The sequence below is a fragment of the Denticeps clupeoides genome, chromosome 2 (genome assembly GCF_900700375.1).
Source record: "Denticeps clupeoides chromosome 2, fDenClu1.1, whole genome shotgun sequence".
NCBI classification, from domain to species: domain Eukaryota; kingdom Metazoa; phylum Chordata; class Actinopteri; order Clupeiformes; family Denticipitidae; genus Denticeps; species Denticeps clupeoides.
The window spans coordinates 27,273,826-27,291,159 of record NC_041708.1 but is presented as its reverse complement, the minus strand read 5'-3'; the positions used below and the strand labels follow the sequence as shown (position 1 = coordinate 27,291,159).

General features: G+C 40.2%; 1 protein-coding gene across 3 annotated transcripts in view; it reads left to right on the top strand.

The window, feature by feature from the left end:
* The first annotated feature begins 4,607 nt into the window (after positions 1-4,607).
* The window catches only part of ofcc1 (orofacial cleft 1 candidate 1), a 63,079-nt gene continuing 50,352 nt past the window's right edge, over positions 4,608-17,334 (top strand). For 2 of the 3 annotated variants that reach the window (XM_028968436.1, XM_028968444.1), the window contains exons 1-8: positions 4,608-4,875; positions 5,494-5,611; positions 6,599-6,670; positions 10,975-11,041; positions 11,453-11,647; positions 14,063-14,167; positions 14,765-14,857; positions 16,485-16,693. In XM_028968436.1, coding sequence (XP_028824269.1) covers positions 6,653-6,670; positions 10,975-11,041; positions 11,453-11,647; positions 14,063-14,167; positions 14,765-14,857; positions 16,485-16,693 — 687 coding nt within the window. In that variant the 5' untranslated portion in view covers positions 4,608-4,875; positions 5,494-5,611; positions 6,599-6,652. Of the gene's footprint in view, positions 4,878-5,493; positions 5,612-6,598; positions 6,671-10,974; positions 11,042-11,452; positions 11,648-14,062; positions 14,168-14,764; positions 14,858-16,484; positions 16,694-17,334 lie in introns of all 3 variants that reach the window. The other variant, XM_028968429.1, reaches the window with a different exon arrangement.

The window sequence follows — 17,334 nt, the reverse complement described above, 5'->3', positions numbered from 1 at the left end:
TTTTGTGTCGTAACAACATTTTTTGGTCATAAGAATGTTTTATTATGTTTAATTATGACAATGTGGCAAAGCTTCTTTCTCATATAGAGCTTTTTTCAGTTGTATTATATTACAGAATTCCTATTATATAATTCCCATTCAAAGATACTTTATTTTTAACTCAAATATCTCACATATAAAAATACAGCTATAACAAAGTACATATGGCTGCTAACAAAACATGTATGGCAAAATCTGTGTAATCTCTATATGGATAATGAATTTCCCTTCACGTTTATGTATTTTTCTATCACACGAGCGCAGTTATTTATAGCCCAAATTTTCATCAAATTCCTATCCAAAGCTCACAACAAGCAACACCAAATGTAAGACAAGTGTACATTCTCAGTGAAACAAGAGGGCTCTGAACATCTGTTGAAGCATGGCATCAACAGGATTTTGTTGTGGGAGTGTATCACGCTGATGAGCGCCGTGCCCGTAGGAAAAATGCATAACTTTGCACTGCATTCTGAGAAAGTCAAAAATGAGTATGCCATTAGTCAGTCTCTGTTCACCAACAGAGTGGGCACTTCCATCTCCAGTAGTATCTCTCTCACTCAGTAGGGCTCTGACAAACTCCAGCCAAAGGCACTTGACCTGACAGAGCAGGGCCATGCAGCCAGAGCTGACATCATCAACATGTCTCCGAATTATCATAAACAAAGACCGTAAAAAATGGTTCATTCCTACAGATGTCCGGGTAGTTGTCTTTTCCTAAAGTGCTCTGAGCAGCCTAACCGCCTGTCAAAAGACACATACTAAATCTGTCAAGAGATCTCAGTGGCGGACAAGATGCTCCCTAAATGGTCCCTGTATTCTTGAGCCTCCCAAGATCATGCCCTAACGATGACCCAAGGCCCATTTTTAATAATGATTTTACGTGCCCTTTCAACAATCATTCCACTTCTTTGCACAATTTGTACTCTGCACCCAAGATGGCAACCCTGTATTTCTGCCTCATAGACGTAATCTTTTGGGGCCACATTAGTTTGCCTTTTTATCACAAGTGGCAGGCGCGGTGCATTCAAAGAAACCAGAAAATTCTCTAACAGTCTTATTTCTTTCTATCCCTATGCATATTAAACATATCACACTTGGCAGACTTCGTTCCTCCTCTTTTTCCTTGTTCTTCCCCCTTTCCCCCATCTGCGGTGCAGAAAAGCCTGTCCCCAAAAGCAACACTGGATCTGTACACAACCCCCCGACTTTTCATCAACACCCACCAAGCCGTGCTGCCGCCATTCAACATGAGAGCTACAAAGAGTTAAATAGTTACATATATAGATCAATGACAAAGCAAGAGGCACACTGGCACATCCTTCACTGGCAAGATTTTAAATCTACCAAAAATAACAGAAAAGAAAAAGAAGAAAACAACAACAACAACAAAAAGGGTCCCCTTCGAATTTGGTAAAAAAAAAAAGTAAAAATCATTGCAGTAAATATATTTGCTAATCATGTAAGTTCAGTTGAAGGCTTAATATGCCATTTTGGCACATCACTCAATGACATATGATCTCCTGACAGCCATTTAATGTGGAAAAAATGAGTTCTATTTGCAGCATGGCATGAAGTAGCGTCTCAGTTGTCTAAAAATAAATTTACACTGTAAAAAATGTGCTAAGCACACATGCTTAGTTAGAAGCAAATTAAGTTACTTATCAGGCAACTTACTTTGTGTTAACTCAAATATCTCACATATAAAAATACAGCTAAAACAGTTAAGATAGTCCAGCATAGGCATTTCACATCCACAGAATCTCAAATGTCAGGATAAAAAAAAAGAAAAATTGACATATGGCTGCTAACTAAACACTTAAATTGTATAGTAGAATCTGAGTGATCTCTATATGAATAATAAATTTCCCTTCATGTTTGTGTATTTTTCTATCACATGAGCGCAGTTATTTATAGCCCAATTTAATTAAAGCATATAACAAAATATTTTGACATTATAATGCTAGAAACAGCCAAGCACGGGCCTACTAAACATTTGCTTAATCAATCACTTATTCCTGTTTCAAGAATTACCTCCTACAGCAAATTTGTTTCCTTGCTGCTGTACTATAATGCAGACAAATCTCTCTCTCGACTGTTTGAAAACTCAGAAAAAGGGTCGTTTGCCCATCCATGCATTTGGACTATGGCAGTGCAGCGTGAGCTTCTATTAATGCTGTGTACTACGTGACTTTGCGCATACACGTAGAAACCAACAAAAAAAAAAAAAAAAATCTAACTTTGCTCTCTGAAAAGGGAAATAAATAAATAACATAAATAAATAAATAAATAAAAGGCAAGTTAATTGAACAGCTGAATCCTGATAAAATGTCACATATGCTGAAAGAAAAACAATTTCTGTGCATCTTACGGAGGAACAACAACAACAACAAAAAACACATTTATTCAACTAACATTGATATTACTTCTGGCAATTAGGAGCACGCTGATAATGATATGAGTTTTCAGCTCTAAATTATTATGCTGCCTCCGGGCAACGCTTTAAATCTCCACTGTATCTATAAACAATAATCAAAGCACCGGGCAGAAGTTGGATTTGTTCTGCGTCTCCGCTGCAGTTTGGGGAAATGCTGTGGGAGCCCCGTGGTGGCGCCTCCGGTAGCTTTGACCTTCAGGAGCGCCGTGGCGGTGGGGTTTGAGAGCTAATGCGAGCAGAGCTATCGATTAGGCTGTGAACAAACAGCGCCCGTAGCCCCTGCCCTCCTTCCAAATGGCCTGCCGTCTGCGCACCCGTGCGGCATGGCGCTGGCGAGGGTGGGGCGGCCATCGCCTCGGCTCTGGCCCAGTTAATGAAGGCATTAGAGGCAACCGCTGTAATTGCAAGAGCCCACAACATGTTAATGAGTAATGTAATTTCAGGGCTCATGCTGTCGCAGCGTAATTGTTTGTGCGTCGCACCCTCATGCTGCCACTAAAACGCGAAACCTCAGTCAGCATTAGGCTCTCCCTGAATACGATAGTGAATTTTTTACAATGGATTAAAGTCATTTCACAGGCTTATGATCTCTTCTAGTTCCAAATAGGCCTAGAACAGAAAAGAGGTGCTAAATGCCATCGTCATGCTGAAAAAAGCGCCTGGTTGTGGACTTCAGTCACCGCAGCCAGAGTCAGAGGGCTAAGATGAAGGACATAATTAAGGAAACATATGAAAGCTGAAGCGCGGCCGAAGATTAATTAGCTGGCTGCCAATACTCTCATCAATATCCGATTACCAAATGACATATTGCCCAATGAAGGCCATTGATTTCCTCGCGTTCGGCAGCATTAATAAACCAAAGCTGCCTCTCTAAACAGCAAAGCGGTAACAGTTTGCGGGGCTGTTTATCAGCGCATTTGGCTTGTTTCTGGATGTTCAAGTCTTCTAAGATTTCAAAACTACACTAAAAGGCATGTTCAAAGCTTGTTCAATGCCTTAATTTCAAAATGACCACAGACCGCTCTAAAATGTTCTTTGTCTACATTTATGTTGCCTAGGCAGCCGGCATTACAGGTTAGTCAATTTATAGTGGGCCTAATGATAGTAACGAACACTCAGACGAAGCATGAACATTTCCTGTTCACAGTCCAATCCTTGTTCAGGTTAATTAGGTAAGATAACATCATTAACTACTCTCATGCCGGCAAAGAGAGTTAATTGGATGGGCCAGAGCTGGAACGTAGACTCGGGCCTGTATTTAATCATAGATCTGATCAAGGACGACCATGGAGGAGGACAGCGGTCCACACTGGTGGATGTCTTATTTAGATCCCAGTTACCGCCTGGCTTAATAGTATGGGTAATGAAATATGGGGAAACGGTTATTAGATCACAGAAGAGGAAGTCGACCATGGTTCTGGGATAAATAATATCGCAAACGCCAAATTATTCACTAATGAGCCTAAGCGGGCGAGACACGTTGCCCATATGATAAAAAAAAAAATGTGTCTAGTAATTGAATTGTATCCCTATAATATCAACACTCAAACGTAATCTGGAGGCTAAGCAGACACGGCCTAGCAATAACACAATCCGTTTAGGCGCACAACAAATATGACAGAAGGGAATGGTGACAATGGTGCTTCATACTGTTACTGTTATTTACAATATTTCGTGTGCCGCCTGAAAAGGGCATCAATGGCCCGAACCTGGTGATCAATAACAAGGCAACATTTGTGTTAGTTTAGAGGCGAACATTGGCCATGTCTGCGGCCTGCTGTTGTTTTCTTCCCACCCATCCCTCATGCCAGATGTTGTGCTCCTTTGCTTTTCGTTGTGTGCAGTACGCTTAATATGGAGACCGCTAAATAATGCACGAGGGACCTTTGTATGAATTGTCACGATTCATAATAGATGTTTAGTTACGAGGCTGCATGGCGCCTTACCTGCTATCAGCCCTCATTACGGCGATAACAAAGACTTTTGGCCCGTGCGGGTCACAAGCTTTGGGTCATTTGTGGCGAAAGCTGTCAGGGGGTGTGCTACCTCTGCAGCGACACGTCCCCATAAATAATAAAACGACGTTTTAAACGCGACCGCTCCGTGGAGAGCATCTGGTAGACGCGACTGAAACTTCATCCGCTGTCCCGGTCGGCGGCCATCACGGCGTTCCCGTGCCACTCCGTGGCGGGTGGGGGTTGGGCCGGGACGCGGACGCCTCGTAAAAATTCCGACTTTCTGGTAGTGACGCGCTGAGGGGTGACGACGTTCAGGAAAAAAAGAAGAAACGAGAAAGGGCGCCAAATCCCCCGCTCGGAAGCGCGCACGCCTGCGCGCGACCCGGAGACGTCAGCGTCACCTTGGCAACCGCTGTCGAGGTGAAGCCGACGTGACCTCAGCAGGTAAATTCACCTTCCAAATATCAGGACATGGCTAATTTAAAAGCAATCGTTTTCTTCGACTCTTTGTGCAACCGCTCTAGCTGTAAATACAATGCGCGTTAAACCGTCACGGTGGCCCAATATCAAACCACTAAAACAGTAGATGGAACTAAGTTATGGAGGCTACAGGAAAAGCTGGTGGCTAATAGCAGGTTTCTCACAGCTGTACTGCAAAAAAAAAGTATGCAGACACTTGGAGGCTTTTTTTTGCCTTTAGGGATTTTTCTTAGGTGCCCAGGGACCATGGCATTGTGGTCTTCACCCCATGTACAGAAAAAAAGAAAAATAAGTATGTTTAATAAGTGTACTATAATGATAACGTAAGTGCAATGTTAATGTAATGTAAGTGAGTTAACAAAGGGCCGTTTGTGTTGGCAGTGGCAGCTTTGAGAGCAATAAAATAGAGTTTTACATTAGGATGGTGAATGTGTAGTCACTATGGCATAAATGTATGCCACCTTTCACAGGCAGTTTCCTGAAAGTGCGGCGAGTCAGTCATTGAGGAAGCGTTTAATGTCACATTATTTGGCCAATGACATTTGGCATCTAGCGACTCACAGTTTTTTTTTCTCCCAACAGGTTGCCTGGGCCTATCGCCGCGTCACCTTTTACAGCCCCATACACATTCATCCACCTATCTCTAACCATTTTTAAGAAAATACTGCACATGCTCACACAATCCTGGAAGAAATGAGCTGTATTCCTGTTTCCTATCTAATCTTGATAATAAAGATGACATAAAGTATACAGCGGGGTTAAACGTGTCTGTGCAGCATCCTGAGGTGCACTGGGTGTTCTCCTTTTTTAATTTGCACCAACTCTAATATGAATAGAATGGATCATTTTCACATCGCTACCACACAGATCGTAATTTGAAACAATTACCAAAACAGAGAGCCACTTGTTACAACATACACTTCTTCTCACATATACAAAGCACAGATTCAATAGCTTAACATGTTTTTCAATCACACCCAGTGGAACAGTGTTTAGTGTGAAAAAGTGTAGCGTTTCATTGTAACTCACATGGTATGGGATAATCTTTCACATTTTGCCTGAGGTTTGTTTTGCTATTTCAGCAGAAACTTGTGAAAGCCATGTGAATTACCATAGAGGGAGAGAAGATAAAAAATACAGACTAGTATTGTGTGGGATGTAAATAATTAAACTCTGCTTAAATAACAAGGTGAAATAATTTGTTACCTCTGTTGTTAAATACACCGGGACTTCATTGTTATTCATCTAGATGCATTGCTCAGATAAGGTTCTTGAGGAGATCGACTCATTCAAAACTGATGTGTTTTCGTTCAAAAGCATTGCAGAAACAGTATCACAAAGAAACAAATTAATATTGAGGGGAATTATTAAAATGGAAATCTTTCATCATATCTAAAGGCTTCAACCAAGTTCAACCAAGGCCCTTTGCTTGATCTATAGTTGCATCATTAAAAACACGCTAGTATGGGATTTGGAAATACATTTTATAACATTTTAATGGACTCATATTTTGCAAAATTGATGGGAATGAATTTAGCTGTAACATATAGACATTTGTATTAGTATGTAGGCATGAATTTAAAATTTATATAAGGGGAAATATTTTTTGTTTCTATATGTTGACGTATGTTCACTGTATACAATAGCGCTGAGAATTTGACTTTACTCTCATTGTCTTGTTCTTCAGGTTTTGTATCGCCTGCTCAATTCACAGTGTGGAGAGGTCCTTTAGACTGGGCACATGGACATAACTGGTGATGTAAGTAGACTTCTCTTCATTTATTCAGGGTCAGGTCCTTACCTCATAGTTTTCTATTAAGGTGCTGTGGCAGCCTGACCATTGACATTTGACATTCAGTGAAACTGCCTGGGAGACCTCAATGGAGAATTGAGCCGTGGAAGGGCTAAAGCCATGCCATTGAGGGTTCTCAAGAAGTGGAACAAAAAGGCTCTTGAAAACCCCAAGGAGTTCCCATGATCCCTGTAAGGACCCTCATCTGGCTGTGTTGGAGTTCCACTTCTTGGATTTGTGCACACAAAGTACACGTTAGTGTGTTTTATTACGCTATACCCAACTGAGCATTCGTAACGGTCAAGTCTGGCGTGTTGTGCGAGTGTTGAGGGAACAGAATAACAAGAGACTTTCCACAAGCATTCTCCTTATGTACACATACATTCTGCAGCCATTGATGTAGATTGTTGTGACATTTTTCATCATGATAAAGTAAGCCCCCCCCCCCCCCCCCCGTTTTTTCAAGGTTCAATTTTTTTTTTTTTTTGCATCCTTAATCTGTTACCATCAAAGGAGCACACATGCATAAATAATTGACTAATTCACTTAAAGGGGCCAGCGTAGATTAATTAAGTCTGAATACTAATTATGTTTTCCTGTCTTCTGCAAGCGACATGGTTGTTGTTCAACATAAAGCTATTAGGTTAATAACAATTGCGAGACCTGATTTGCAAAAATGCACGCTCAAAATATGTACGGATCAGTTGTTTTGATGCAACGAAATCGGTCGCAAAGTTCTGCTTTTTACAGTCTAACAGAATAGAATTCAATTATTCCTTTTTACTTTTTTTGTCTGTTTTACCCTGTGTTGTTATGTGTTTACCAGTCTTTGTTTTGCGCTGTGCAACCACCATAGGCTCTTTTGGGTCTGTGTGCACATCTGGTGGTTGAACATAGTCCAGCATGATTAATAACTTCATGATTAATAACAGTGCAGATAATGTGTGGCTTTGTGTTCCCTCAATATTAAATGGCCCTAAAGACTATCAACGCATAAGAAAGCAAGGGTACTTCAGTATTGATTAAGCAATATACTGTCAGCCTTGCGTCAAACCAACAATCAGCCTTAATTCCAATGTCAATTTATATTAGCCTTTCCTGAGTCGTCTCCTGCTTTTCACAGTCTGCAGACTACGGGCCATGACTGGCATTAGGAGAGCGTTGTACAGTTTGTTACAAGCGGGGCAGCTTCCTTTTGAACCCAGTGAATGACATTGCAGTGGGGCTTGAAGACAGCCTGCGTGTCTCCGTCTGGAAGTGGTCGCTTTAAGTCGGCCTCTGATGCGGCGAGCGTCGTCTGTCGGTGCTCCCCCGCGCGAACAGAGAGACAGCTCAGAGCGGGAGCTTGTTTACAGTGGCCCAGAAGAAAACAGCCAGACGTAAATGAAGGTTGACGGTTTCATGAAGCACAATTGGTTGATCGCAGATTCAATGTGACTGGCCTGAACTGGGCGATGATCCGTACAGTATGCAAAATTCACTCTCTAGCTGGTCTGTGCCCACCAGCCCCTAGCAGCAGTCCTCCTCGAGCCTTCAGAGGCAAAGCTTTGAATGGAACCAGAACTGAACAAGGCATTGTTGTGCCCAATTCCTTTTGACAACAATCACATTCTTTTAAAAACTTCATAGATTTTCCTTGTCACCAGTGGTAAATGATTTTTTTTCCTTCCCTGTCCCGGGATGGAAGTAAGTGTTTTATGTACATACTGGGTGAAAGAGGGGTCTAGATTTCTTGTTTTTTTTTTTTAAACAACAGGCTGAGTGCATCTGGCTGACAATAAATGAATTCATTTTTTTTCCTATTATGCAGAGCTTGTTATGCTGCACCAGATGTTTCTGGCACAGGATTCAGCAACAGCACCATACATTTAATATATTTATGCCCAATGAAAAGCTGTGTCAAAATGATTTTAACCCTCTGTACTTTTAACATGTTGTGATATTGGAGGTATTGTATTTTTTGGCACACTACGTCCAATTTTATTGTCCAATTTTACATTATGATCATATTGCTCTCAAGTGTTTGTTCATTCAGGTATCAAACATATTTCTTTCATATTAGTCCCATAAATTCATGCTTGGGATGGTAAAGGGATGATAAATTCATATGCACTCTCAGTGGAATATATTAAATTTTGCGATTTAGTAAAGTGTCTGAAAGCACTTGACAGCCAACTTGGTTTGCATGGTTTGCAGCCACAGTCTTTCTGTACAGCTTTTCTAATCATGATATCATGAGAAATTGATTTTATTATTTTATGTGTGTGTGTTTCATCAAGTTGAGGAATATGATGAAATGTTGATCAAAAATATGTCTTCTTCAAATTAGTTTTATTAGCATGTAATAATTTATTGGAATATGTTTCATGCATTTTTTCTAATTGGAGAAAATGTACTGCTTTGATATCTTATTTTGCACTTTTTATGAGGTCTGACACTTCTGTCTGGTGTGTGATAAAACAAGTTGGAGTAATTAATTTTGATGTCTGCTACGTTTTTGCCACCCTCTTCGCAGTCCCTCAGTCTCAAGGGCAAAAACAGTGATTTGAAAAAATAAAGGCGAGCTATCCGCCCACATTGTACTAATTTAATGATTAATTACACAAGCGAACCAAGGACCAGCCCCGTCAATGTCTGAGTGTTTCTCAGAGATTGTAGCTTGCTGTTTGCAATTTCATGTAGCAAGCAAAGGACACTTGAAAATATTCATGTCATCATAATGTCAAAGAAAACATTTTACTTGGTGGAAACATATAGCATCTAGGGAGCTACGTATTCAATTATTGAAATTACATTGTCTACAACAGAAATGTTTTATTAAGGTACTAGACTGCATTATCTTCCTATTATCATTCATTTGCAACAGGGCTATTATCAAAATAGTCAGAATCTATAGGAACCAAAGTGTTACAAAATGTGAAATGTTAGTGTGAAACATAATGAAAACTTAATCTACACGTTTAATGGGCCTGGTCAGTGTTTAAGTCTTGCTCTTGGAGAAATTGATTGGAACGCAGTGGCAAAGAAAATGGGTTTTAAATAAGTTACAATTAGATAACCATTAATCTCAGTGGTATAAATGAATGTCTTGCTGTAGGGCTTGTTGAATGAAAAAACAGATTTACAAAACTCTTCTTTCCAGATTGTAATTTGTCCTCCGCAATTTTTAATTGCCCCTCTTCTTGAATGTAAAACACTTTCCCCATCAGCTCCTTAGTTCATCTTTGGGACCATAAACTGTATGCTTACACATGCTGTCAATATGCACATGCACAGTTTGACACTGTAATCTATGCAATATGGCGTTCAACCCAAAACATGGCACATGTGGGGTCTCATCTGGTATGTTGATGCAGTTTTTGTTCTTTTTTTTAAAGACGGTGAACAATGTAACGTCAGGAAATAATTAAAATATATAAAAAGCAGCATCTGTCCTAGGTAAACAGAAGAGCTGTCAGTGTTTTTTAAAAAAATATTTTTAGTGTTGTAGTCTCAAATGCTAGCTGACTGATAAGGAGGAGGGACTTTCAATTTAATCACAACTCATTCACGGTGTGCTGAATCATATTAGACTTATTTTAGGGAAGTGTTATGTACCGTGATTCAGTGAAAATATGTCATTTATCTGATGAAATACAAGAGTTAAAAAACCCTGAGATATTTACTGTTGGTTATTTAGTGAACATAGAGTTGCAGGGAAGCAGGCTAAATAATAGCGTTTGCTATTTATTTGTTTTAATCACAGGGAATCGTAAGTGTTTCATGTTTAAGACCTTTAACTACACATCCAGGAGATGTCAAAGTTATTCGATAGTTAACAGAAACAGTAATTTCAGAATTTAAATGCTTTTAACTTAATTGGAAAATTCGGGTTTCCGTGTGTGAGCATAGCCTACATGCTGTGCATAATGTGTTTATGTTGATTTGCATATTCATATGCAGCACAAATCTCTGCATTCTCACGTTGCCTGTATAAAAATGCATAAATTTCTAAGAGGAAGTTGTTCCTCATTTGTTTTGGAAAAAAAGGAATATGGAGAAAGTATTTTAATGTGACCTTCATTACGCATTCATGTCAACTTTTCTTATCTATTTATGATTAAATTTTTTTCCACTCCTGTTGTTCAATTAGTGCTTGACCCCTTTAGCGGCGATGTAAATTAAATGACATTTCAGTGTCGTCCCATATTTAAAATACTGCGTTAGTTGCGGATCATAAATGATGATCTTCATTCTGCAGCTAATTTATTCATTTAACAATTTCCCTCCAGAAGTTCGAGCAGAAGGCTCTGAAGCAACCTAAGCAGAAGAAATCCAAGTCGGCTGAATTTCTGATGGGTGAGCCCTGCTTGATGAGTTATTGCTCATAATTTGTGTAAGGATTAATTAACTAATTACAGACAAATGGCTTTGGGCTAAATTTTGCTCTTGCTTGTCAGGGCGCAATTTGTAATTATTTTAATCATTTCTTCTTCTTCTCCTCTCGCTCTTTCTCTCACTCTCTCCTCTTTTTTTCCCTTCAAGATTTGGATTTAATTTGAACCTAATTGTGTTTTAGTGACATTCGAGGAGGATGCGCTTGAGTATTTTTGGGGCAGTAGAATCACTAGAAGGAATTTTCTGCCGTCATTAAATGTACTTTGGTGTAATGTGTCTCTTTTGACCTTCATGTTTTTTTTTTTGTCGTCCTCCATCTATCTGTCTCTCCCTCTCTCTCTCTCTCTCTCACACACACACACACACACATAGGGCGAGACATGAGAGAGACTGTGGAAGGTATTGAAAATGCTGCCTTCCGTGGTGACAGTGACAGTGACGGCGGCGAGGCGGAGCCTTCAGCTGGCCAGCCTTCAGGATGGAGGGAGATGCAAGGTGACAGGCAGGATAGCACCCTTACAGCTCACCAACAACAAACGGAGCTGCGAGGCCCTGCCAAAGCAAGAGGTGAAGCTTCACTCTTCATTAACCTCAAACGCACTGACAGTGGGCTCTGTTCCTGATCTAACCTTTTTGGGGGGTTGGGTTAGGGTGCGGGTGCTGGGGCGGGGTGTAGCGGTGAAGATCCAGGCATTCCAACGCAAGCGTGTCCTAACACGTTCCCTGATAGGGCAGAGCATTCAGGGGGGTGAAAATGTGACATGATTGGCTTCTTCAAGATCAGGGGGCAGTGTTTGCTCTGGAGGCATGCGTATGTGTGACACCCTCTTCAGAAGGCTCATAATGTCACTGAGATATAGCTGACTGCTCATTCTCCAGAACACTACAGTTTGCCCCCTCTCATTTTTATTTTAAGTGAAAAAAGTAGTATGCCATGTTCAAAGCTATGTTTTTTAAATTAATTACTTAATAAACAAAACTTGTAACAACTTGTTACAAGTACAGTTATATTCGTTATAATGTAACATAAAGAGAAGTTTAGTAATGCATGTGTAGCTTAATTGCATGCTTTTTATGTTTTTTAGTAGAAGTGAAGTGATTGTCACATGTGATACACAGCAGCACAGCACACGGTGCACACAGTGAAATTTGTTCTCTGCATTTATCCCATCTCCCTGAGTGAGCAGTGGGCAGCCATGACAGGCACCCAGGGAGCAGTGTGTGGGGACGGTGCTTTGCTCAGTGGCACCTCAGTGGCACCTTGGCGGATCGGGATTTGAACCAGCAACCTTCTGATTACGGGGCCGCTTCCTTGACCTGTTTCTGTATGTGTGTATGCATGTAAAGCAGAATATGACCAACACTGGGACAAATCTCATGGGCAGTCTTATCTCATCTGATAAAATTGATCGCATGATAAAATCTCCTCCTCTGCATTTATCAGAAATATCAGAAATATTAGAAATATTTCCTCTGACTGCTGCTATTGCAGTTTGTCTAAACATGTCTGATGTGTGAATTATGTTATCCTATGCATATGTCTGTAATAGTCTATTTAATTCTATTTTTTTCAATATGATATGATCGTGAATGGTGGAATGTGGGAGAGAAAAATAATACAGGAAAAATCACAGGTTGTGACAAAAATTCAATAAACTAGTGTCAAAAAGAAAAAAGGAGGAGAAGAAAGAACATCACAGAAGAAACATAACTTTTCTTGTCTGATCACAACTGTGAAGTCAAATTAGATTCACTGTGATTCAAGTTAATGTATGATGAGCGAAACACTAGAGAGAGCGAGAGGAGGTAAAAAAAAAAACTTTGACTCGAGTATAGATTTCAAATTGTTGCCAGCTCTGTGTCTTCTGAGAAGTGAAAGAAAAAAAATGAATACAGAATCTGTTATCGCTTATGGGCATTTCTTCTAAATAATTAAAATGATTATCAAATTCAAGCAGAGATCAAGCCTTATTCTTTTACTTCACATCATTTCAAAAGTAAAACGACTCTGCCTGGATCCTTTGATACATAGTGTAGAACCTCTCATTAAAAATGTAAACAAAAAGCAAATTTTATTTCTCATTTGATTTCTTTGCCATTTATTGTTTATGTGCACAAATAGTTTTGAACAACCTGTATTCTCTCAAATATGTCATATATGTTCCCAAATGGCCTAATCTTACCAGTCTTCTTTCTAAGAACGTATTAAGGACGTACTCACAGAAAAGATTGAAAAGGGCCAGATTGTTCAGTGAAATTAAGGATTTAATTTAATTATTTCATTAAAATTATTCCTAAATAAAATCAAGGTTGATTTCATAACATTACAGCTGTTGAGAAACATTTGTTACAACTGTGATCATTTGATCATTAAATAAATGACCATGACTTTATCAGGCCCATGCGTTTAAAGCACATTGATATTTTAATGTAATTTTTGAGAACATAAACAGCTGAAGTCCTATATCTCCTATTTCCAAGGTACTAGGGTGTAACTGTGTAATGGAAAATGTGGGTTTGCATAACTTCTTCAGGGCACCGTTGATGCCAATAGGTCCACAATTGTTAATAAGTTGTAAGTGGAAAACAGTGTTAGGTTATTTCTTCCTTTCACTTCATGATTGCTAACCCCAGGAATTGTCTTTGAAATCCAGGCCACTCTCTCTTTCACCCTTCTCTCATTACTTTTTTTAAACACAAGTAACATATGGCAATTGTATTTAAGAGATTGCCTGGTATGACCTTTCGCAGCATACTAATTAGGCCCCTGAGCTGCCCAGGCCCTGGTGAGCGGTATGTTAAGAATTGGCTGGGTGGCCTGGGCTTATCAGGTAACTGGGCTGGACCTCAACAGTGCAGTTTTCAAAAATTAACATTTCACTTCATATGCTTCTAATAACGACTAACCTTAGCCAGCCTCCTTCCCCACACACCCTCGCTTTCTTTCCTTTTTTTTCTCTTGCCCTTCTGTACTTTCCACAGGAAATGAACGTGCCCGAAATTACTTTGACCCATCATTGGCACAGGAAGCCAACCCTAGGCGGTGCGGGATGAGGGGGGTCGGCACAGAAGATGAGCTGGAATTAAGTATGCCATTTCTTGTCATAATAGTTTCCCCTCAGTTCATTAAAGCAGGTTGAGAAAGATCACTCATGGCCAGTCACATTGGGCAGTGGGACAGCCTATGTAAATACATTTGCTGATGGCCGATGAGATAGGACGACGAGCTGACTGTCATTGATGAAGGTCACATATCATTGGTCAGCTCTCTTTCTCCTTATGCTCCCCTGAACTTGTGTTAAATGAGAGAGGGGGGTCTTCCATGCCACATCAATAGATGCACCCCCCGATGCCTATTAAAACCATGCTCTTGGGAGCAAAGTAATATGCATGGTATAATGAAATATGGGCTATTAACAGAAAAGCCATTTCACCTGTATCTTTTGGATATCATAGCCTTGTAATAACCAAGGAATCCCTAAAAACAGAATATTCTCTGATAATGACAAAATACCGCAGAAGAGTAAATTTTGCATTAATATCAAAAACGGTCACCTGCTTTGATTGGTAAAAATGTATTTGATTAATAAAACGTTGGTATATGATTTAAGGTTTATGTGGCTATAAATGCTCTATAAAAGACTTATATCAAGCTTGTGTGCATATATGTTTTTTTTCTACAAGAGTACCTGAATGACGATGAAAGGACGATTCATTATAAGATATCTGAGATGCTAGATGAGGAGGATAGCACAACAATGATTATAAATTTACCAGGTAAGACCCACCCCACTTCCTAATCATGATGCCATTTTAATGCAAAGTAACAAAATGCAACATATTGCCTTAAGTGAACCAGAGGACATGCTTCATCCATTGATCTTCACCAGCCTGGGTGCTGTAATGCGCTTTCTCTCCATGCTAGCTTCATTGTTGAGTGTCAGACATGCCTTGTACCATTAGCACAAGCTAATTTAAATATGCACCCAAACAGGCAAAATGGTGCTGCTTTAAGCTTCCATTGTTCTCTGTAAAGACACTTGCACGGGATCCTGTTGACACGTTGCATCTCTGTTGTAATTCCAGTGCACAAGTGATGGGCTTAGGCCCGCCACTACATGCTAGAATTTAGCCGGCTGGTATTATTTTGATTGTTGTGGATTTAGCTGGAGCGGTGAGATTAGCAGGCCAGCTATTGTCTCTGAGTGTACATGAAATCCTAAAGAGAGGGGAAAAAAAGTAAAGAGGATCCAGGATTAACAGTTTCACGTGCAAAAAAAAAAAAAAAAAAAAAAGAGGCAAATCTCCCTTTTGCTGCACAGTGAGTGTCCCAACAGCATTGACTGCCAGTGGTTCTCCAAGCATGCCACAATAGACTTTCACACAATCACCATACCCCTTTTCTTTTGGATGCCTCCCACCTGTACAGGCCTCAGTCTGCCGAGGCTGGGCTTTTCTCTTGTGGTGTGATGCACTGTGGGCTTAACACACACAGCAATGAGACAAAGCACCTTCATGTAGACTGGTGCAGGAAGAAGAATCATTAGCAAAATGGACAACACTGGCCATGGTATAAGATTTGTAATGATTTGTGAGTGTAGATGAAGGGTGTGCATGCTCTTGGGCAGAGAGGGGAAACGTTAGAGACCCTAGAGGAAACCTGCGCCAACATGGATAAGTTTTGAAAAGGTTTTTAAAAATGCCAAATACATTCAGGGTGAGGATATATGCGAATGGACATACAGTCCAACTTGGGTGATGCTTCTCTGTTGCAAAAGCATGAAGGAGTGTGACCTTAATAAGTTGACCTGAAATGACCTGAAGTATGCACTGGAATCTGTTAAACTAAAAAAGGTTAATGTGTCAGAGGGCTAAGGCAATGTCCACTTATGAATTCATTTGCATTATTTAAAAATTCATAGTGGATGAGGAATTTGCCAAGTACTAGCCAAGTCTTATTAAAAGTATATTTTGCTACTAGGTTACTGAAAACCTGTGTGTACATTTAACATTATATTATGCTAAGATAAGGTTGTCTGAAACGCAAAAAAAGTTTTACATATTTAAGTACTGCTACAGTACTGCTTGTAGGCTCCCATATTTTATGGGCTCCTGTGTTAACGACATAATGGCATCAGGGCAACATTAGCTTGTCCCCTTTTGATTAACTTGATGGGTTTAATTAAATCTTAATATTGCACATGAGAATTTGGCAGAACAAATGTGTCTGGGGGCATGAGTCTGCATTGCTAAGGAGACCAGCAGTAGCCAACATGAGGTGTGAAACCGTAACTGTCCCTGCAGGGCCCTACGATGCTATGGTTGTGTTGTATGTGCCTGTTGTGCACATGTTTTTTTGTGTCTGTGATTGGATTTGCTGCCGTGTGAATGTGTGTGTTTTCAGGTACAGTCCCGCCAGACGAAGGCGATGAGACGGTTGAGTGGAGGTCTGTGGCCCGGGCCTGTGTAGCTGGTGCTTCGGGTGGATGGAAAACGCATTTGAGGCAGGATGCGGAAGAAAAGAGAGACGAAGTTATCCCGCGCTACGTGAAGCAGCTGAAGGAGTGTGTGCAGGGTGACATGATCCCTCTTGGCAGCCTTTCACTGGGACAGGTCAGAGTCACAAAAAGAAGATCTGTGTCAGCCTCCGCTTTCAGAAACACGTGAGCCGCCGCCACTACTGTGGGCTTTCCTTTAATGGAAACACTGGAACCAGAGTGTCTGTGGAACCTTTTCATGTGCCTGTTTATTGTTTATGTGCCCACTTTAAGAGTCATTCAATACTGCATCTCACTTAACTTTGACTTAAATAAAAGCACGGATGTCCTGAATGACCTAAACTGTAGGTCCCATGAATTTTTTTTTGTTTGCAGTGAAATCATGGACCTTGTTTATTTTCATTTAGATTTAGAACGAAACAAAGGTTTCAGAGAAAAGGCTAAGTTTGCTTCAAAAGTATTCAATTACAGCCTTCCTGCAGTGTGCTATCTTGTGACTACTCATCATTATTCATTTTCCATTTGGGTTTGTCAACAATTGAAATGTCTTTTCAAGAAAACTAGAGCGTGACTGTTGTTTCTATGGGTTCGCTTTTTGAAATGCGGATTTTTTTAGGACTGCTGTAAACATAGGAAGAAGCTTAGAGAAGTCTCTCCACCACATCAGTCACTGGGGTGAAAATAGGAACATGGGTTTCCATTGTCAGAGATAAGTGCCAATCAAAACCTATTCTAAATGCATAACTAAACCGTATG